The following is a 22,919-nucleotide window of genomic DNA, read 5'->3' on the forward strand; positions in this document are numbered from 1 at the left end:
GCAGCATATTAAAAAGCAGAGACAGTACTTTATTTACAAAGGTCCTATAGTCAAAGCTATGGTTTTTCCAGTAGTCATGTATGGATGTAAGAGTTGTACCATAAAGAAAGCTAAGCACCAAAGAATTGATGTTTTTGAGCTGTGGTGCTGGAGAAGACTCCTGAGAGTTGCTTGGACTGCAAGGAGATCCAACCAGGTAGTCCTAATGGAAATCAGTCCTGAATAATCATTGGAAGCACTGATGCTGAAGCTGAAACTCCAATACTTTGGCTACCTGATGAGAAGAACTGACTCACTGGAAAAGACCCTAATGCTGGGAAAGATTTAAGGCAGGATGAGAAAGATAAAACAGAGGATGAGATGGTTGGACGACATCACCGAGTCAACAGACATGAGTTTGGGCATGCTCTGGAAGTTGGTGAGAGACCAGGAAGCCTGTTGTGCTGCAATCCATGGAGTGGCAAAGAGTCATACAGGACTGAGCAACTTAACTGATCTTGGATTAAGTCACCTCTCTTTTTCACGCCCCCTGGCCAGTTTACAATGGGCCAGATGTATGGGTTTAAGATTAAGGATCACCAGTTGTTTTTCCCTCAGACATATGGAACAGAAGCTAATTACTGCGCTCCCTTGTGACTCAGCTACTAAAGAATCTGCCTGCAATGTGGAGACCTGGGTTCCGATCCCTGGGTTGGGAAGGTTCCCTGGAGAAAGAAACTGGCTACCCACTCCAGTATTCTGGCCTGGAGAATTCCATGGATGGTACAGTCCATGGGGTTGCAGAGTCCAACACAACTGAGTGACTTTTACTTTCACTTTCCCTGGATCTGGGTGCTGATAATTGATCAGACCAAAGACACATTCCAGAAATTCAGGACAATGGAGCAAGACGTTTACTGAAAAAAAGTCCAGAGGTCTCAGAGTTCTACACTGACTGCCTAGTAATTTCTACCTCATTATCACCATGGATGGTGCAAAGGGTTTTCTTCCACATGGTTTCAATAAACTACACTATTCCTCTGGATAGATTTGTATCTTCTTTTTTATTAGCCTTGGCTTTCTTTTCAGTTCAGTCGCTCAGTCTGTCCGACTTTGCCACTCCATGGACTGCAGGCACACCAGGCTTTCCCATCCATCACCAACTCCCGAGCTTGTTCAAACTCATGTCCATGGAGTTGGTGATGCCATCCAAACATCTCGTCTTCTGTCCTCTCCTCCTCTTGCCTTCAATCAATCTTTCCCAGCATCAGGGTGTTTTCCAATGAGTCAGGTTGCTTTCTTTAAATTAACACCAAAAGGTTTCCCCCATTATGGTCCGAAATCCTAAGTACTTAAGAACTAAGCCATTACTTTCAGTAAAACCAAGAAAGAAACTAAAAAGGATGCATTCATAGTTCTGAGGTAAGGAGATCCAGACAGTCCTTAAGCCAATCAAGAGTCTCTGTGTATGCAAAACTGATGATCAATGCAGGCGGGGGAGGAAGGAGACAAGGCTACCTAGATACCTACAAATTGGCTTTAAGTTCACCTCTAAATCCTTAAGAGACCAATTTAAAGAGCTCTTGACTTGCATCTTGGAAGGTGTCCAAAACTTAGGGAAGCAATGAAACTTGGTGGAATATGTAGGCAGTCGTGATGGGCATGTTTTAACTTTCAAACTACCAAAACTGGGGACTTCAAGGCCACCCTGTAAAGACTCCCAGACCAAAAATTACTACCACTAATAATAGTCCGCCATTATTTAAAAAATAGCTTTTTTAAAAAGATGGAAGACGGTAACTCTGGCTGACTTTATTAATAAACACCTTGCTGGCATGTTTCACTTATGGGTATTTTGGTTCATAGTATTTAAAATGCAGTCACAAATCCACTCCTGGGCGAAAAATGCAATAAAGGGGCGACAGCGAACACGTATATGTATGAAGTATCACTTAAACGCATTTATTACCGTCAATGTATTGGGTGGCGACGGCCAAAGTGCGGCTGTGGTTAACGTAGGTCGCGGGACCCTGAGCGGTTGGAGTCTCACTACACCCAGACTCGTCAGTCAGACCACTGAGTGCTACACGCTCTCAAAATGGCGCCGGCTCTTAAAATCTCTCTATCAGCCCCAGCGCTCTACTTTCCGGAGGAACGTCGCGTCACCAGGGCAACGACGCTCTTGCGTGGAAGCGCGACGCGGGTGAAAGTTCAGAGCTAGAGTGACGATCCCCCACCGCCGCTTCTGGGCCCTAGGCGACGCCCGAGCCCACGCAAGTCCCACAGTCCCGGGTCAGGCGAGCGTTGGCTCAGAGCTGGAACGATCCGAGCGCGCCTCTCCCCGCACTCGGCCTTGCCTGGTCAGGCTGAGGCCCAGATGTAACCTCAGGCCGAGGGGCGGGACGGGCCGAGCGCGCGGCCCGCCCCCGAGGTCCGTTCCGCGCCCGGGGGTGCCTGCTGGAGTTGACGTTAGCCATGGAAACGAGGTGCCGGTCTCGACGCCACCGCGGTGAGCTGGTTGCCGTGGCCGCCACAGTTCCTCTGCCTCGGCGTTCGGACCGCAGGCAGCCTTCCGGCGGGAGCGCGCAGCCCGGGTATACCTGCAAAAGTGCCGTCACCGGAATGCCTTCGCTTCGCCTCTTCCCTCAGGTGATTCCAGGTACGTTAGATCCCTGATACCCACCTGGGCAGTTCTTGGCCGCCTTAATTTCCAAGCCTGTGCAGAGTGATGATTGCATTTTTTAAGACATGAGATGAGCTCTGTCTCTAGAGTTCATCAATCTGGTGTGCTTTTAACTTTCTTTCGTAAGGCTTCTTTAGACTGTTGAATTTTAGTATTTTATTTCTGAGAGACACTTGTGAAATGGAAAATGGCCCTTTCAGTCTTGGTTTAGGAATGGGCTTGTTATCCAAATAAAGATTACGAACTATGGCCCTTGCTACTGTATTAATTTTCTCCTTTTCTCCACTTTTGCCCTAAATCAGTCAAATCACGGACTCCTGAACAGGAACAACTCTTTCCCCACCGATCTGCAGTGTCTTTCCACAATCCTGTGTTTATCAAGGACCAACATTGACTTCTGTGAAGTCTACTCCACCAGAAGTTACTTATCAGGCCTCTGAATTATTTTTTTCTCTTATTCAGCTGTATAATCTTAGGTGGATTTTTTTCTCATTCCCACAATTAGGGCAGAGCCCATCCTTTATATTATTGGATGTCTATCATCACCCATGCCAAATCTCCACATCTTTATCATAGCATCCAAAGCCAGTTAAGATGTTGCCATTTTAGTCGTTTAATTGTTTGGACACCTGACCATCACTTTATTTAATTTCCGACTTAAAGAACTGCCTACTAGTTATTAGCTGCCACAGAAAGTGGGGGGGGGGGGGGGAGTAACCTTTTCTGTTTCTTTTTCTAAGAACTTTATTGAGATTAAAATTCACATTCCATACAATTCAAATTTAAAACATTTTCATCACGCCCCCAAAAAGCTCTGTACCCTTTAGCAGCCATTCTCCCTGCCCTCCAGTCTTCACTGTCCCCACCAGCCCTAAGCAAACCCTAATCTGTTTTCTGTCCTTATAGATTTGCTCTGGACGTTTCAGATAAATGGAATTGTACAGTATGTGGCCTTTTGTGATTGGCTTCTTCCACTAAGCATTCTGTTTTCAGGGTTCATTCATGTTGTATTAATAGCGTGCATCAGTATTTCACTGCTGTTTGTAGTCTTGTTAATATTCCAATGTATGGCTATATCTGGAGAAGGAAATGGCAACCCACTCCAACGTTCTTGCCTGGAGAATCCCATGGACAGAGGAGCTTGGCAGGCTGCAGTCCATGGGGTCGCAAGGAGTCGGATACAACTGAAGCAACTGGGCATGCACCTATGGATATATCACGTTTTATTTCATCTGTTGATGGCCATTTATGTTGTTTCCATTTGAGGCTATTAATAATATTTCTTCTATGAATGTTCATGTACAAATACTTGTGTAGGCTTATGTTTTCTTTTCTCATGGGTAAGTACCTAGGAATGAAACTGCTAGGTTATATGGTGTGTGTGTGTGTGTGTGTTAGTCACGCAGTTGTGTCCAACTCCGTGAGACCCCATGGACTGTGGCCTGCCAGGCTTCTCTGTCCATGGAATTCTCCCGGCAAGAATACTGGAGTGGAATATGATAACTCTATGTTTAGCCTTTTAAGGAACTGCCAGACTGTTTCCAAAGCAGCTGGACCATTTTACATTATCATTTGAGTGTTCTGATTTCTCTATAACTTGGGCAGTACTTGTTATTGTTTGTCTTTTATATAGTCAGTCAAGTGGATTTGAAGATATTGTGGTTTTGGTTTGCACTTCTCCAATGAGTAGTGTTGTTGAACATCATTTCGTATGCTTATGTTGGCCATTTGTGTATTATCTATGGAGAAATGTCTATTCCGATCTTTTGGCCAGTTTTAAATTATTTGTATTTTCATTAAGTTGTAAGACATTTTTCTAGATTGTCATTACAAGTCCCATAACGAATATATAATTTGCAGAAATTTTCTCCCATTCTGTGAATGATTTTTGCATTTTTTCCATTACCTTTTACTTTTTATTTTACTTTTTTTAAATTGGGTTATAGTTGGTTTATACTGCTGTGTCAGTTTCTGCTGTATAGCATAGTGCATCATCCATACATATACATATGTCTCCTCTTTTTCGGATTTCCTTCCTATTTAGGTCACCACAGAGCACAGAGCAGGGTTCCCTGGGCCATACAGTAGGTTCTCATTTGTTATCTATTTTATATATAGTAGTGTATATAGATGAATCCCAGTCTCCCAATTCATCCTGCCCCCACCCCTGCCTTGTTTTCACTTTCTTGATGGAGAGAACGTTTTCTTTTACGCACTTTCCCCTCTTATGTGTGTTTGTCTTATCAAGTAGTCCTACCTGCCATTGCCATGCTGGCTTAGGTAACAAAAGCTTCCTATATTGACATTTGTAGATTTCTCTCAGGCCCACCCTTCTCTGAAAACCCCTCTTCCAAATTTATCCTTCTGTTTCTCAATTCACACACAAAAAAACCCCAGAACTTCCATTTCATATGTCAGTAGCTTGGTGTGATTGAAAAACTCTTCAATGTAGGCCATTTTGTTTCTTTTGCTAACATGAAGTTTGTTTGTTTTTTTAATTGAAGGATAATTGCTTTACAGAATTCAAATCTCAACATGAATCAGCCATAGGTATACATATATCCCCTCCCTTTTCAACCTCCCTCCTATCTCCCTCCCCATCCCACCCCTCTAGGTTGATAGAGAGCCCCTGAGCCTCTGTTTGAGTTTCCTGAGCCATATAGCAAATTCCCGTTGGCTGTCTGTTTTACATATGGTAATGTAAGTTTCCATCTTACTCTTTCCATACATCTCACCCTCTCCTCTCTCATGTCCATAAGCCTATTCTCTGTTTCTCCATTGCTGTCCTGAAAATAAATTCTTCAGAACCATTTTTCTAGATTCTGTATATGTGCGTTAGAATACAATATTTATCTTTCTCTTTCTGACTCACTTCACTCTGTATAATAGGTTCTAGGTTCATCCACCTCATTAGAACTGACTCAAATGCATTCCTTTTTATGGCTGAGTAATATTCCATTGTGTATATGTACCACAACTTCTTCATTCATCTGTCAGTGGGCATCTAGGTTGCTTCCATGTTCTAGCTATTGTAAATAGTGCTGTAGTGAACAGTGGGATACATGTGTCTTTTTTAATCCTGGTTTCCTCAGGGTATATGCCTAGGAGTGGGATTGCTGGGTCATATGGTGATTTTATTCCTAGTTTTTAAGGAATCTCCATACTGTCTTCCATAGTGGCTGTATCAGTTTACATTTCAACCAACAGTGCAAGAGTATTCCCTTTTCTCCACACCCTCTCCAGCATTTATTGTTTGTAGACTTTTTGGTGATGGCCATTCTGACCAGTTTGAGGTGATATCTCATTGTGGTTTTGATTTGCATTTCTCTAATAATGAGCAGTGCTGAGCATCTTTTCCTGTGTTTGTTAGCCGTCTGTATGTCTCCTTTGGAGAAATGTCTGTTTAGGTCTTTTTCTCACTTTTTGATTGGGTTGTTTGTTTTTCTGGTATTGGGTTGTATGAGCTGCTTGTATATTTTGGAAATTAATCCTTTGTCAGTTGTTTCATTTGCTGTTATTGTCTCCCATTCCAAGGGCTGTCTTTTCACCTTGCTTATAGTTTCCTTTACTGTACAAAAGCTTTTTATGTTTAATCAGGTCCCACTTGTTTACTTTTGTTTTTATTTCCATTACTCTAGGAGGTGGGTTATAGAGGATCTTGCTTTGATTTATGTCATCAAGTGTTCTGCCTATGTTTTCGTCTAGGAATTTTATAGTTTCTGCCCTTACCTTTAGGTCATTAATCCATTTCGAGTTATCTTTGTGTATGGTGTTAGGAAGTGTTCTAATTTCATTCTTTTACATGTAGCTGTCCAGTTTTCCCAGCACCATTTATTTAAGAGGCTGTCTTTGCCCCGTTGTATCTTCTTGCCTCCTTTGTCAAAAATAAGGTACGCATAGGTGCATGGGTTTATTTCTGGGCTTTCTATCTTGTTCCATTGGTCTATATTTCTGTTTTTGTGCCAGTACCATACTGTCTTGATGACTGTAGCTTTGTAGTATAATCTGAAGTCAGGAAGGTGGATTCCTCCAGCTGCATTTTTCTTTCTCAAGACTTTGGCTATCCAGAGTCTTTTGTGTTTCCATGTGAATTGTGAAATTTTTTGTTCTAGTTCTGTGAAAAATGCCATTGGTAATTTGGTAGAGATCACATTGAATCAGTAGATTGTGTTTGGTAGTATAGTCGTTTCCACAAAATTGATTCTTCGTACCTAGGAACGTGAAATACCTCTCCATCTGTTTATGTTTTCTTTGATTTTTTTCATTAGTGTCTTATAATTTTCTGTGTACAGTTCTTTTTCCTAACATGAAGTTTTTGGTTTTCCAAATTAGTAAAGGTGATTATGCTTAGCAAAGTAGAACTTTTGTATATTTCCTTTCATATTTTAAAAATAATTTATTTATTTTGGCTGTGCTGGGTCTTTCTTGCTGCGCAGGCTTTTCTCTAGTTGCAGAGAGCTGGGGCAACTCTCAAGTTGTGGTGCACAGGCTTCTCATGCAGTGACTTCTCTTGTTGTGGAGCGCAAGCTCTAGGGTGCCCAAGTTTTAGTAGTTGCCACATATGGGCTTAGTAGTTGTGGCTTCTGGACTCTGGAGCACAGACTGAATGGTTGAGGCATACAGGTTTAGTTGCTTCGCAGCATATGGGATCTTTCCAGACCAGGGATTAAACCTGTGTCTCCTTCACTGGCAGGTGGATTCTTCACCACTGAGGTACCAGGGAAGCCCCTCCTTTCAAATTTCAAAAAAAATACTTTTTTGGAACATGGATGAGCACATTCTATTCATTATTGACAAAGTTTGTGTTGGCATTTTTAAATAGAGCAAGAATTTCTTCTTCTTGTCAAATTTAATTTTTTTAAATATTTTTAACTTGTAAACTAACTTTCTGTTCCTTGCTTACTCTGTGTTCTTGATAATGAAAATTAAAATAATTCCAGAGTTGCTTTTAACAGTAACAATTATTTGGGAGGAAAATTATCTCTCTTCTACTTGGTTATAAACTCCTTTGAGTCAGACAGCAGTCTTTGTACTATCACCTAACACATTGTAGATCATCAAAAGTTATTCCAATGTTTACATTTGTGGAAAGTACTAATTTATCATTAGCTGTTTCTCTGTGAAAGGAAGAATTTAGTCTGTTTTAACAACTATTAAAATGTAATGGTTAATCCTTGCCAGCATCTTCTAACAGTGCTTCAAGAGCAAGTTAACATAGTGGGGGGAAAGGGTTGTAACATAAGTCACAATTGATATCCTTCATATATAAAAAGTTTTTTAAAATAAGAAAAGTGAATACTTCAGTAGAAAAGAGGCCAAGGACATGAGGCAATTACAAAAAATATGTGACATTTATCTACACACACAACACATATACATATATGTAATGAATATTCTCAGATGGAGCATAGTCATAAAATAATAATAGTATTCTATAAAAAGCAATATTTAGGGATGAAAAAGTGCTTTTAGAAGTTAAAAATAGGGAGAGCAAAGATTTACTGAAACTTGATGTTCCTCAAAGTACAACAAAACTTCAGTAGAGGTACAGTGCACAAGTGCTCCTTGGATATCACCTCATACCTGTTAGGATAGCTGTTAAAAAAAAAAAGATTGCAAGTGTTGGGGAGGATGTGGAGAAATTAGAACCTTCCCACTGTTAGTGGGAATACAAAATGGCACATTGCACAAAAGTAGTACAGTGCTACTGGAAACATTATGAAGAGTCCTCACAAAATTAAAAATGGAACTGCCATGTGATCCAGTAATTCCATTTCTGGGTATTTATCCGAATTAATTGAAAGGAGAGTCTTTCAATATATTTGCACTTTCATATTTCAGTTCAGTTCAGTTCAATTCAGTCGCTCAGTTGTGTCCGACTCTTTGCGACCCCATGAATCGCAGCACGCCAGGCCTCCCTGTCCATCACCATCTCCCGGAGTTCACTCAGACTCAACGTCCATCGAGCCCGTGATGCCATCCAGCCATCTCATCCTGGGTCATCCCCTTCTCCTCCTGCCCCCAATCCCTCCCAGCATCAGAGTCTTTTCCAATGAGTCAACTCTTCGCATGAGGTGTCCAAAGTACTGGAGCTTCAGCTTTAGCTTCATTCCTTCCAAAGAAATCCCAGGGTTGATCTCCTTCAGAATGGACTGGTTGGATCTCCTTGCAGTCCAAGGGACTCTCAAGAGTCTTCTCCAACACCACAGTTCAAACACATCAATTCTTCGGCACTCAGCCTTCTTCACAGTCCAAGTCTCACATCCATACATGACCACAGGAAAAACCATAGCCTTGACTAGACGGACCTTAGTCGGCAAAGTAATGTCTCTGTTTTTGAATATGCTATCTAGGTTGGTCATAACTTTTCTTCCAAGGAGTAAGTGTCTTTTAATTTCATGGCTGCAGTCACCATCTGCAGTGATTTTGGAGCCCAAAAAATAAAGTCTGACACTGTTTCCACTGCTTCCCCATCTATTTCCCATGAAGTGATGGGACCAGATGCCATGATCTTCGTTTTCTGAATGTTAAGCTTTAAGCCAACTTTTTTACCTTCCTGTTTCACTTTCATCAAGAGGCTTTTTAGTTCCTCTTCACTTTCTGCCATAAGGGTAGTGTCATCTGCATATCTGAGGTGATTGATATTTCTCCCGGCAATCTTGATTCCAGCTTGTGTTTCTTCCAGTCCAGCGTTTCTCATGATGTACTCTGCATAGAAGTAAAATAAGCAGAAGCATTATTCATAATAGCCAAAAAGTGGAGGCAAACCAAGTGTACATCATCTGATGAATGGATAGAGAGCATGTGGTATGTACATAAAGTGGAATATTAATAAGGCCTAAAAAAGAAACCCTGCCAGATGTGACAACATGGATGAGCTTGGAAGACATGATAAATTAAATAAGCAAGTCACAGAAAGGCAAATACTACATGATTCCACTTACATAGGTATCTAAAATCATCAAAGTCCTAGAAACAGGGAGTAGAATGATGTGCCAGGCACTTGGGGGAAGAATAAATGGAAAGTTACTATTTAGCAAGTTTTAGTTACCCAAGCTGAATAAATTCTAGAGACTTACTGTACAACATTACCTTGCCAGTTAACAATGCTGCATTGTACACTTAAAAATCTAAGAGGGTAGATCTTACGTTAGTATCTTTTTCATTAAAAAAAAAATTCTAATCTAATAGAAAATAAATGTGTGGATTCAGTGAATGAAACCAACAATAAAAACAGTATGCTAGATTTTTTTTTTTTAAGTAATCTTTGCTAACCAAAATCAGGCAATTGCTAAATCTTCTATTTCTAGGAATTCTTTTTGCCAAATATAGAGAACTATGAATTCAGAATAATCCCCCCAAAGTGCCACTTTTTCTTATCTCTTTCTTTGTTTTAAGGGATTTTCAGGCTAATATCTTGCATGATTACCAAAGTTAAGATTTTGGTAACTAAGTACTCCCATCTGTATCACTGCCAAATTGATCTCTGTTTCCTATTGGATAACGGGTAAAAAATGCGACTCGGATTCCAAATAAAGCAACCTATTTACGACTGTTTTGTCGGCCTGCTTTCAGAGTAGCATATGAAGAAAGCTGCTGCTGCTGCTAAGTCGCTTCAGTCGTGTCCGACTCTGTGCGACCCCATAGACGGCAGCCCACCAGGCTCTCCCGTCTCTGGGATTCTCCAGGCAAGAACACTGGAGTGGGTTGCCATTTCCTTCTCCATGAAGAAAGCATACGGCTTAAATCATTGCTGTGGAAACCATCTTTATCCCATAACTTCTCTTTTCACAGCTTTTACATTTTTTTCCCCCAAAGCCTTGAGCTATTATTCATTTCAACATGTTGTAAGTAGCAGCCATATAAATACATCAGTCTGTCTTTAGCAGTCTCTCAGAGTGTGCCAAATTTTCATTTAGGGAGTTAGTTTTAATCTGATTTTATTTTTCATGCTAGTAATCCAGATTAGGATTTAGAAAATCTGTCTATATAAATGTAACTGTCCTTTCATACAAAGAAGATGTTTTTAAAGTATTCCAGGATCTGTAATAAAGTAAAAGCCAAACAGTACTAATTTATCATAATTTTTGCCTAAATGAATTTACAGCATTTGTCATGTAATCCTCTTTTATCCTTACAGTATGAGAAAAAAACAACCTGATGTACATGCTGCCTATGAAATTTCTATTTATTTATTTTTTCTTGTGTACCTTCATTCATGACATTCTTCTTTAAATGGTGTATCTTTTTTAACTCCACCTGGCTAAATATTTAAGGTTCCAACTGAAGCCCAGGCCAATATTTCTGAAAGCGATTTCCACAAAACACTGCACACATGATCCGTTATTAGATATCAAGGGGAAAATAGGTTCCAAGGTCAAATAAGTGTGGAAACCTTAAATGATATATTTTAAGCAGATTTGAAATGGTGTTTTGTTTTGTTTTTAACTTGAAAATGTCTCAGAATCTTTGGTCTGCTGATATCCATTGTGACTTTTCAAGATGACAGTCTGGTATAGTAGTTTCTCAAACTTCTTTAACCATAGACATCTGTTTAAGAAACAGTCCTGTATCTTTCAGCCTTTCTTTTTATATGCTTTTAAAATAAATCGCCATCCCAGTGTCCTCCCCATGCTTCTAAGGCTTCTTGAGGGAACTTGTGCTCTTCATACTTTTTAGTCTGTCCTCACTTCAGTATCACTCCTGCCTTGTTTTGTCCCTTGTGCCTGCTCTTCTTCCTCCACTTTTCTCTCCCAGTAAGAACTAACTCCTCTTTCCTGATAATGAAGGAGATTAAAGTATATCATTAAACATGTAGCGAATTAAAATTAGACTTCTGACATGTTAAAATTCTCTGGCCATTCCCTTCTCCATGGAAGAAACCCAGCCATATTTCTCCTTCAGGCTCATTCTGCTCCAGTATTACTGGGATACTATACTGCTCTAGGCAAAATCTTCTCTGAGCTGGTAGTACTATCATTAGATGCCATTATTTAGTCCATAAGAGAAGTAAATTAAGATACTTTCCAAACATTTAACAACCGGAAATAAAGAGTTTATGGGTTTAGTATTTTGAATGGGGCAGGATATGCTGGAAGAAATTTTCAGAAACAATAAACAACATCCAACTTCCCTTTAGAACAGCAATATTTAATTTTCTTCAACTTTAATCTTAGTTAAGCTATGCCATTAATGTACTAAATGCCTTTCTGTGCCAGGGTATTTTACTAAATATTATAGAGAATCAGAAGTATCTCAAGATTTGGCCCTTAGCCACAAATAATTTATTAGTAGAGAAAAAAATTTTGAAAAGATACCATGTAAAGAGGTAACTAATATAAGAAATGCCCCCAGTTGATACATGTTAGAAGATGAGTATATTACAAATAAGCCGTGTTTTGAGTATACAGAGGAGAGAGACACCGTTTGGTCTAAGTGCTCAGCAAAATTTCAGAAAGGATTAGACTGAATCTTGAAAGTTGACTAAGATTACTATGAAAGAAAGGGAAAGATAATCTGCGCAAAGGAGAGGGTATGAGCATGGCCACTTAGAGGCCACAGGATGTTTTTGCAGGGCATGGGTTGAGAGTCCTATAGGATATTCACTAATTTGAAGAGGTGTCAAAATGTTATATGTGAAATACAAACGAAGCCTAGTGTTTGTACACTTACACACGTGGAATAACCATGTATACCTGAAAGTGTGCATACTTTTTTTTTTTCTAATACAAATGGGATCATCAATGTGTTTATTTTACTTTGCAATATATTGTAGGCATCTTTCCAAGTTTCCAAATCAACAATAGATCTTTAGACTATTCCGCTCTTTGGAATATAATCACAGAATATTTACAGAAGACTCAAAAGTACTAAAAGGTAATTGAATATGGGCAGTAACAGCTAGATAATCTAGTTTATAAGGTATTTTCAATTTCTGGCTTTCTTTCCCAGCAAGTCATCTCACATTGTTCCTGACTTGCCTTAGTGGAGAAAGAGGGGTCAGCTTTTAAATGCCTAAGCTGGTCATCCAAGCTCGTTTTCCTGTCTGAGAGCATCATCCACAGGTAATTGAAATTAGAATCTTTGCCCACCTACCCATGGCTCTGCTGAACAAGCATATCAGAACACAGTACACTGACATCAGTATGCAGGAGATAACGCTCATTCGGAGAGCGAGGAGGCAGTCTGCATTTCCTGAGGCTAAACTCAGCAAACAAGGTTCCTTCTGGCCCCCTGGTTCTGTTATTTTGTGAGTACTTGCAGGGCTGTGATGTGATTAAAAGCTATGACTTTCTGTGCAGAACTAAGACCAGTAGCTGGAAGATACAAGACAATAAGTGTTTACAGGATAAAGAACTTCCCAACTTCCCAAGATGTGCTGTAAGGTGGTAATTCTTAATGGTAACCCAAAAGCTCTCTCCAGGGCTGATACTGGTTGGGTAGGAGTAACTTTCAGAAAGACTGTCTTAAACTGATGGGAAGAAAAGTTACTTTAAGATGGCTTTAAGTTTTTTGTGTGTGGTAAAATAGATAGAACATAAAATTTACCATCTTTACCATTTCTAAGTGTACAGTTCAGTGGCACTTTGTACAGTCACATTGTTGTGCATGAATTGAGTCATGAAGTGGTTTGCATGTGGTAGCCTAGTTAATAATAAGCATGTAAAGTGACCCTTAGAGTCTTTGGTTTCCAGTTGTTCTTCCTACTACATGTTGAGTTGCCAATGGCTTTTTATTGAAATGCTACTATTTTAGCAGAATTTGACTTTTTAAATTAGCAGAAAACCTAAATTTACTATAATTGTTAAGAGATGCGACTGCTAACACTTAGTATCTCTAATTTCCACCTCTATTTCCATTTCAGTTCAAGGGAATTACAGAGAATATCCTTATCTTATAGCAGAGGTTGGCAAACTGTGGCCCACAGGCTCATCTGGCCCACAGCCTGTTTGGGTAAAGACTGTAAAGTTACGTTGAAATGTGACTACTAATATCCACTTATGTATATATTATCTATGGTTGCTTTTCTGCAACAACAGCTGGGTTGAGTCACTGAAACAGAGACCATATGGTCCACAAAGCCTAAAATATTTACTGTTTGACACTTTATAGAAGAACTTTGCTCACCCTTGTAATAGAAAAGTTTAAAAGAACAAACAACAGAAACACTCAGGGAAATAATCAGTTAAACCACTAGCAGATTTGCATTGAGAGTACTGGCTTTTTGAACTTGCCTTTGACCTTAGAATCTGAAACTGTGAGTTACTTAAGAAATTCTAAGTTTATCTAAGTTCTGTGTAAATTAATAGTGAATATTTTTTTTTATATTCACTTAAAAAGCACTTAGCAACTATTTGTTTTGTGCCAAGTATGTGTCAGGCAATGGAAAGGAGCTAGAGAAGTGAAGATATAAATCCTGCCCTAAGGAACTAATGGAAATGTGGATTTTTTTCTCCCTTATGTTTTAAGTATGACGTTTTCAAATAGTGACTTTTTTCTTTTTCTTAGTGACTGCTGTGTTACAGAAAAGAAAGTGACTTTCAGAATAATCTGAGTGAGAAGGATGAGTCCAGATGTGCCTCTGCTGAACAATTACAAACAAGACTTCTTCCTGAAGCGCTTTCCACAGACTGTTCTTGGAGGCCCTCGACTCAAACTGGGTTATTGTGCCCCTCCTTACGTATATGTTAATCAGATTGTCCTTTTTTTGATGCCATGGGTTTTAGGTGGAATAGGAACACTTTTGTACCAATTAGGCATCCTGGAAGACTATTACACAGCAGCACTTTCAGGTGGACTGATGCTTTTCACTGCATTTGTCATCCAGTTCACAAGTTTATACGCCAGAAACAAATCGGTAACAGTGGAGAGAATGCTGACCACAGACATCTTAGCAGAGGAAGATGAGCATGAGTTTACAGGTTGTGCTGGTGCTGAGACCATCAAATTTCTAATTCCTGGCAAAAAACATACAGCCAACATAGTTTTTCATTCTGTTCTTGCTGGATTACTGTGTGGCCTTGGGACATGGTATTTGCTCCCACATAGAATAACCCTGCTGTATGGCAGTGCAGGAGTCACGGTTCTACTCTTTGTCTTTGGATGGATGACGCTGTGTATAGGAGAATATTCATTAATTGTAAACACACCTACAGAGTCTGCAACTTTCCAAACCCAGGATGCGTATGAAATCACTCCTCTTATGAGACTTGTTTATATTTTTTTCTTCGTTTCTGTAGATCTTGCACACAGGTAATAAACTGTCAAATACTGTATAACTTTCTTTATTTTTAAGCAATATCCTTAGTATTAAAAAAAAAAAAAGAATCTATGAATTAAGTCACCAAACCGTTGAGTGATAAGTTGTTTTGATAATTAATCTCATAGGACTAATCTTGTTAAACATTCATTCTAAAGCAGTAGTTAAATCTTATTGAAGAATAAAAAGAAAATCTTTTATAAGTAAAATTTCATTCCTGTATTTTACTTTAAATAAGGAGCCATGAATCTGTAACATAGCCTGGCTAAAACCTGTGAAAAGAGACAGAAGTTTCCTGTGAGGGGAAAACAAATTTAAAATTGATACTGATAAATGTTATACATAGATTGAATGGATTTAAAATGGATTGAATAACTTACTTAATTTTGTTGTAGTAACTATAGAAAATTGGAGAAGGCAATGGCACCCCACTCCAGTACTCTTGCCTGGAAAATCCCATGGATGGAGGAGCCTGGTGGACTGCAGTCCATGGGGTCGCAAAGAGTCAGACATGACTGAGTGACTTCACTTTCACTTTCCACTTTCATGCATTGGAGAAGGAAATGGCAACCCACTCCAGTGTTCTTGCCTGGAGAATACCAGGGACGGAGGAGCCTGGTGGGCTGCCATCTATGGGATTGCACAGAGTCGGACACAACTGAAGCGACTTAGCAGCAACTATAGAAAATAACTGATCTTTTAAAATCAATTTACTGTGGCAGAAAAAGAGAAAATAGCAATTTTAAACACAATTATTTGACCTCTTTTGCTTGCCTTTTCTAAATCTGACATTTCTTTCTATAGTTTTCTCTTTCACCAGTAGAAATGTAGAGGCGCCACTTACAGCACCACTGAATGTTTGTGCCCCTCCATTCATATGTTGGAGAAGGAAATGGCAACTGACTCCAGTATTCTTGTCTGGAAAATGCCATGGACAGAGGAGCCTTGTGGGCTACAGTTCATGGGGTCGCAAAGAGTTGGACACTGCTGAGTGACTGAGTAGTGACACACATTCATATGTTAAATCCCTAACCTGCATTGTGGTGGTGTTTGGAGATGGAGTTTTGGGGAGCTGATAGGACAATAAGGGTGGGGCCCTAGTGGGATGGGATTAGTACCCTTATAGGAAGAGACACCAGAGAGTCTGATTTCTCCCTTTAACATATGAAGGTAAAGGGAGAAGGCAGCTGCCTGCAAGCCAGAAAGAGTTCTCACCATGCCTGAATCATGGTGGCATTCTGATCTCAGACTTTCAGATCTGTGAGAAATAAATTTCAGTTGTTTAAACCATTCAGACTATAGTATTTCTTTAGGAGCTAGCTAAGATTTTGATACCAGGAAGCTGGGGTGAAAGTGAAAGTGTTAGTTGCTCAGTCATGTCTGACTCTGTGATCTCATGGACTGTAGCCTGACAGACTCCTCTGTCCGTGGAATTCTCCAGGCAAGAATACTGGAGTAAATTGTCATTTCCTTCTCCAGTGACCTTTCTGACCTAGGGATTGAACCCGGGTTTCCTGGAATGTGGGCAGTTTCTTTACCATTTGAGCCACCAAAGATTCTTTTAGAAGATGGGGTACTCCCATAACAAATACCTAGAAGTATAGAAGCAGCTTTGGAACTGGATAATGGGTAGAGGCTGGAAGAGTTTTGAAGTGAGTGCTAGAAATATGGACATTAAAGGCAATTCTGATGAGCTCTTAAGACAGCAGTGAGAACAGGTTATTGGAAACTAGAGGAAAGGGCAATCCTTGTTAGAAAGTCGCAAAGAACTTATAAAGTGGTAAAGAACTTAGCTGAACCATTTTCTGAAGTTTTGTGAAAGGTAGAACTTGAGAGTAATAAATTGGGACATATAGCTGAGGAGATTTCTAACCAAAGTGTTGAATGAACAGCTTGATTTCTCCTGACTGCTTATAGTAAAATATAAAGGAGAGAGATGAACTGAAGTAGGAATTGCTAAGCAAAATGGAACCAGAGGTTGAAGGTTTAGGAAACTGTCAGCCTGTCCATATTGCAAGAAATGAGAAAGCATATTCTCAAGGGAACACCAAAGGTGTGGCCAGACTGTCACTCATTGAATTTAATGAGTTTCTGGGATTATATGAGTAGAAACACTTCTAGTTTGAAATAAAGATATAATGAATGAAGGCTGTTCAGCTTCTTAAATTTGACAGGACAGGGATATTAGAGTTATTTGGCTGTGAACATGTGTTTTTCTTTAAGGAGAGAGAAAAATGACCTCAAAAGTGATTCTGAGATTATCAGGTTTCAGCAGGCTAGAAGGTTTCTGCTGGAAGCATTGGGTCTGGTACTGCTCTGTAGAGCTATGGTGTGTAGGACCCACACCTAGAGCTCTTTGGGTCACATGCCACTCTGGGGACCTGGAGAGCAGAGTATGAAACCAAGGAGGATTATTCTCCAACCTTTAAATCTAATGAAATTTGCCTTGCCAGATGTTGGACTTCTTTAGGACCAAACACCCCTTTTTTCTTTCCTGTTTCTCCCTTTGGGAATGGGAATGTCCATCTTTTGCCTGTCCCACCACTGGGTTTTGGAAGAACATGACTTGTCTGGTTTCATTGATTCACACTGGAGAGGATTTTGCCTCAGGATAAGTCATACCTCAAGTCTTACCTGTATATGATTTAGATGATATTTAGATAAAACTTTAGACTTCCCTGGTGGCTCAGAGGTTAAATCGTCTGCCTCCAATGCAGGAGACCCGGGTTTGATCCCTGGGTCGGGAAGATCCCCTGGAGAAGGAAATGACAATCCACTCCAGTATTCTTGCCTGGAGAATCCTATGGATGGAGAAGCCTAGTAGGTTACAGTCCACGGGGTTGCAAAGAGTCAGACACGACTGAGCCACTTCACCTCACCTCACCCTGGACTTTTAGAGTTGATGCTGGAATGAGTTAAGAATTTTGTGGCTGTTGAGAAGGAATGAATGTATTTTTCAGATAAGAAGAACGTGAATTTGGGAGACTGGGGTGGAATGTTATGGACTGACTGTATGTCTCTTCAAAACTCGTATGTTGAAGCCCTAACCCCCCAGTGTCGGGATATTTTGTGAGGGTCTTTGGGAGGTAATTAGTTGGGGTAGTCCTAGTCCCTCATGGAATTGGTGCCCCTGTGGAGACACTAGAGAGTTTCATCTCTTTCCACCACATGAAGATGCAGTGAGAAATTGGCTTCCTGATGCCAGAAGAGAGTTCTCATTAGAATCCAATCATAATGGCATTCTGATCTCATACCGTGAGAAATAAGTTTCTGTTGTTTGAGCTCCCTGTCTTAGGATACTTTGTTATGTATCAGAACTGTGAGAAATAAGTTTCTATTGTTTGAGCCATCTAGTCTATCCTACTTTGTTATGGTAGCCTAAAAGAAAATAAGGCATTTAAAAATGTGTAGCCAGTTTGTGTACTGAAACTGACTGATTCTTAAGATGTCTGATGTTCCTTAGCTCTTAATCTTTTCTAATTGTGCTACATTTATGGACCAGAGGACACTGTAACAGCTTTATAGTTATTCAGCTAATCAGATATGTAAAGAGAATTTATGGAAATTCTGTTAAAATTGATTTCTTAGTACCACTAGAATTTCTAAGTATAAAATATGTTAAATGCTTGATTTGGGGAAGTTAACAAAATCAAGTTTAAATGTATATTTACGCATTTGACCCTTTTTGAAAGATTTGTTTATAAGATTATTATTTTCAGAAGGTAAATTATTGAGTTACTATCTCACTGTAGATGAGATAACTGCAGATAAATACTATATGAAATGTGTATTCAAATTTGGAGAGTTGTCAGATATGTCAAGTTGTATCTTAATTTCCTTTCAAAGAAAAAGTTTAAGAGATAAGCCATACAGTGTAGTAAATTAATTTCTTCATCCTTTATTCTACCTAGCATAGTTGTATATTAATAATTTTTAAATGATTTTTTCTATACATTTTTATTAAAGACAAATGTTAAACCTACAGTTCTTAATTCATAGACTGTCAGGAACTGTTTGGATGAATGATGCATATTTATATCATTTTATTCACTATGTATTAAGAACATCTTTTTCTAGGTTCATGGATTGTGAGTGAGTGTACAGAACTTGAAATATTTTTATGGTTGTTAGAAAAACAGGTTTTTTTCTTGCAGGCTTGGATTTATTTATTTATTTATTTATTTTTTGCTCTAGAAAATTCCTCTTACGTTATCAGAAACTTTAAGATTTAAACATTTTTCTGTATAAAAGAACCACATTAATCATCTGTTTGATTATCCTGAATCATACACATAGGAAAGTAATCACAATGTTTGGTTACTTCAATTATGTGTTCTTATTTATTTGTGATATTTTTATACCTTCTGTACTATTTCTTGTTTACTTTAAGGACAAAAACAGATTGGAGGGGCAGGAATAGTACTTGGGTAAATATTTCCTGAGTATACATTATTTTTACACAAATTATCCTTTCTTTGAATATGTTAGCAAGGGAACTGTTGTATTTTTAAAAAAAGAACAAAAATAGCTGTACAAATCTACACGTTTTCCTTGACCACCTACGGCATATTGTGTGTGGTTTCATTTTCTTTTTTGTTACTGGAGTGTTTTCATCTCAGAATGGAATGAATTTTATTTTAAAACTACACTACAGCAAGTGTTATCCTCTAATGTAGCATCACATTGTTAATTAATTGTGTTCATTAATTCTATCTGCTTATAAAAATTTGAAGGACATACAGTATGAAGCAGAGTACATTAGCTTGCATCATCCTGGTATTTGTGTGAGGAAGCACATTTATACCATTATTATAACTAGTTGCTATGCATTTGTTTCTGGGCTGTTAATTTACACTAAAGTGGATAATTACTCAAGTTGCCTTTCTGCTTGACTTTGATTCCTAGCAGCTCAGATATTCAAGTATAATTACTATGCTATAAGTTTTGAGATTTAGTTTTCTCTTCTGAAAATTGTCTTTGGAACTCTGTAAGTACTACAGCATTGTTGGTTTCCAGGCAAGGTGTTTGGTTAACCTTATTCCAAAAAACTTAACAACATATAGATAATGTTTATTCTTCTGTGCTCTAAAGATTTTATCAAATTATTTGAAGCAATTTGATGGTAAGTGCTGTACCAAAAACCAGTTTCTCCACTTAAGATAGACTTCACTCATTAATGAGATTGTGCTGTACAAGTTTCTGTTCCCAAATCTGTACCACTGTTTATTCAAAATAGAAATAGTATATGCTGGTTAAGTTCCCAGGCTAAACCACAGAGATGTGTTCATAACCTCAGGTTCTGACCTCTGATACTGAATGTACTCACTTGAAATTCTAGGACCTGGGAGCAAGTCAGTACAGGAGAGAGGAGGAAAAGAAGAGCTTTCCCCCTTTGCTAGCTGCTAATTTATGAACCCTAGGAAGTCTTTGGCTTTTCTAGAGTTGCCTGCAATTTTAAATTAAAAAATTTTAAACTCTAAAGACTCTTTAGTGGAATTGTAGCCAATGTAATTGGAGCCATGTTTACACATTTAACGGAAAAGTATTTTTGCCATGGGCTCAGTTTAGTTTTACAAATCCCTAAACTGAGTTTTATTTAGTTGATTACTTAGTCCTTCTTTTCACATTTGAATACATATATTTGCTAAGTACTACACTTGTATACAGTTGACTACTTGCTGGTATAGGAGAAGGACAGTGATCACAATTTGTGTTTTTGATCTTTTGCAGTTTGTTACTAGGACCTCTTTGTAAATGTATTTCTTGTTTCAGGGCGGAGGTAGGGTGTAGAAGAAAATGTATATATTTTGTTTTTTTCTGGAAAGGTCTTCTATTTGTTGTTTTGTATGATTTAAATACTTTCTTTTTATTGTAGGTTTATGGTAAATATACCAGCGCTAGAACAGATGAATCAGATTTTACACATCTTGTTTATATTTTTACCCTTTTTTTGGGCACTTGGGACCCTACCCCCACCTGATGCACTTTTCTTATGGGCAATGGAGCAGGTTTTAGAGTTCGGCCTTGGAGGCTCATCTATGTCAACTCACCTACGGTAATTATTTTCAGTATTAAAGCGATAGTGTGATTTATTCTCAAGGGACATTTTTTTTTTCTTTTCAAGCAGATCTTTTTTTTTCCCCCCCTCTGCAGGTTGTTAATAATGTTCATCATTTCTGCTGGAACAGCTGTAGCATCTTATTTCATTCCCAGCACTGTTGGTGTGGTTCTTTTCATGACTGGACTTGGGTTCTTGCTGAGTCTTAACCTAAGTGAGATGGTTCTTGTCGTCAAACACAGTGTGACCAGACACAGAGTTGGAACCAAATCTAATGCTTTATCCGGTGGTTCAGAAATCCGGTTTACTTGGAGGGAATACCTTTTCTACAGCGTTGTATTAGTCTTGGCCCTCTTAGAAACTGGTTTGTTGCATCACTTTGCTAGTTTCTCACAGATTTCCAAAAACAGCCCTCAGGCTGTTGTTGGCTATACTTTGATGATATTATTTATAATACTGTGGATACTTAAAGAAATTCAAAGTATCTATATTTTTGGAATTTTCCGGAACCCTTTCTATCCAAAGGATGTGCAAACTGTGACTTTATTCCTAGAGAAGCAGACAAAGCTCATGAAGATTGGTGTTGTCAGACGGATTTTAATAAATCTAGGTAGGCAGATAAAACATAATAAACTTGCATTATATCTAGGAAGTATACCAAAATATTACAGAATTCCTGTATTTGTATAATGTTATGTTGCATATAGATATTATTTTATGTTTTGGTTTGTTTGCTTATTCTTTTTTAATTAATTGCTTGAATGTGCTCATAAAAATACAGGCCAAAATTAAATATGGTAAAAGATTATTTTGCCTTCATTAAATTTGTCTCATTTTTGTCTTAGTGTCACCTTTGGCTATGATAGCATTTCTTTCATTGGACAGTTCCTTACAAAGGCTTCACTCTGTATCTGTCTCCATTGGATTCACAAGAGCTTTTAGAATGGTAATACTAATATGCACTTAATAGTATGTACCTGTTCCCAAATTAAGATTTTGTTCAGCAGTTTACTTAAATTGTCAAATTCTGCCTAGTAAAATGGTTAATTTGTGTACTGCAGGTATGGCAAAATACAGAAAATGCCTTATTGGAGACAGTCATTGTATCAGCAGTGCACTTGCTGATCTCCAATACAGACCTATGGTGGAGCAGAAGCCTGGATACAGGAATCAAACTCTTACTGGTGAATATGTCTTTTTAACATCTTTAATGAGATGTATTTCATATACCGTAAAATCATTCACTTAAAGTCTGAAGTTCTGTGGTATATATTCAGAACTTTGCAGCCATCACCACAATCTAATTTTAGATAATTTTCAACATCCCAGAAAGAAATCTTATATACATTAATAGTCATTTCCATTCCACTCTCCATCCATTCTACTACTCCAGCCCCAGCAACTATTAATCTACTTTCTGTCTCCAGGGACTTTCCAGTTCTGGACATTTCACATGATCGAAATTATCTAGTATGTTGTCTTTTGCATTGGCGAAAGACACCAACAGTTGTCTTACTTTTTCACTATAGGATTTTCATGAATGTGAACTCTCTTTTTGTGATTTTAATAGTGCATTTCTCTGAATGCTAATGGTTCATCTTTATGTATATTTATTGGCCATTTGGGTATGTTTTTGAAGGAAATGTCTATTCAAATTCTTTGCCCAGTTTTACCCAGGTCATTTGCCTTTTTACTGTTAAGTGTAATAAGAGTTCTTCATATATTCTGCATAAGTTCCTTGACAAATATATGATCAGGAAAAATTTTCTCCCATTCTGTGGGTTTTCTCTAGCTTACTTGATAATGTCCTTTGAAGCAAAAAAGTTTTAATTTTTATGAAGTTCTATTTATTTCTTTTGTTGCTTGTATTTTTTGGTGTCATATCTAATAAACACTGCTTTCAAGATCATAAAGATTTACTATGTCTTCTAGTTCTTACA

The 22,919-nt window shown here is 38.5% G+C and overlaps 1 protein-coding gene across 1 annotated transcript in view; it reads left to right on the top strand.

The window, feature by feature from the left end:
- The first annotated feature begins 2,457 nt into the window (after positions 1 to 2,457).
- Positions 2,458 to 22,919, top strand: part of PCNX4 (pecanex 4) — a 39,364-nt gene continuing 18,902 nt past the window's right edge. Inside the window, exons 1-6 of the mRNA XM_052647096.1 lie at positions 2,458 to 2,638; positions 14,171 to 14,914; positions 20,797 to 20,976; positions 21,075 to 21,589; positions 21,825 to 21,925; positions 22,041 to 22,163. Of these exons, the coding sequence (XP_052503056.1) occupies positions 14,226 to 14,914; positions 20,797 to 20,976; positions 21,075 to 21,589; positions 21,825 to 21,925; positions 22,041 to 22,163 (1,608 nt within the window). The 5' untranslated portion in view covers positions 2,458 to 2,638; positions 14,171 to 14,225. The remainder of the gene's footprint in view (positions 2,639 to 14,170; positions 14,915 to 20,796; positions 20,977 to 21,074; positions 21,590 to 21,824; positions 21,926 to 22,040; positions 22,164 to 22,919) is intronic.

The sequence above is a fragment of the Budorcas taxicolor genome, chromosome 10 (assembly GCF_023091745.1).
Source record: "Budorcas taxicolor isolate Tak-1 chromosome 10, Takin1.1, whole genome shotgun sequence".
NCBI lineage: Eukaryota > Metazoa > Chordata > Mammalia > Artiodactyla > Bovidae > Budorcas > Budorcas taxicolor.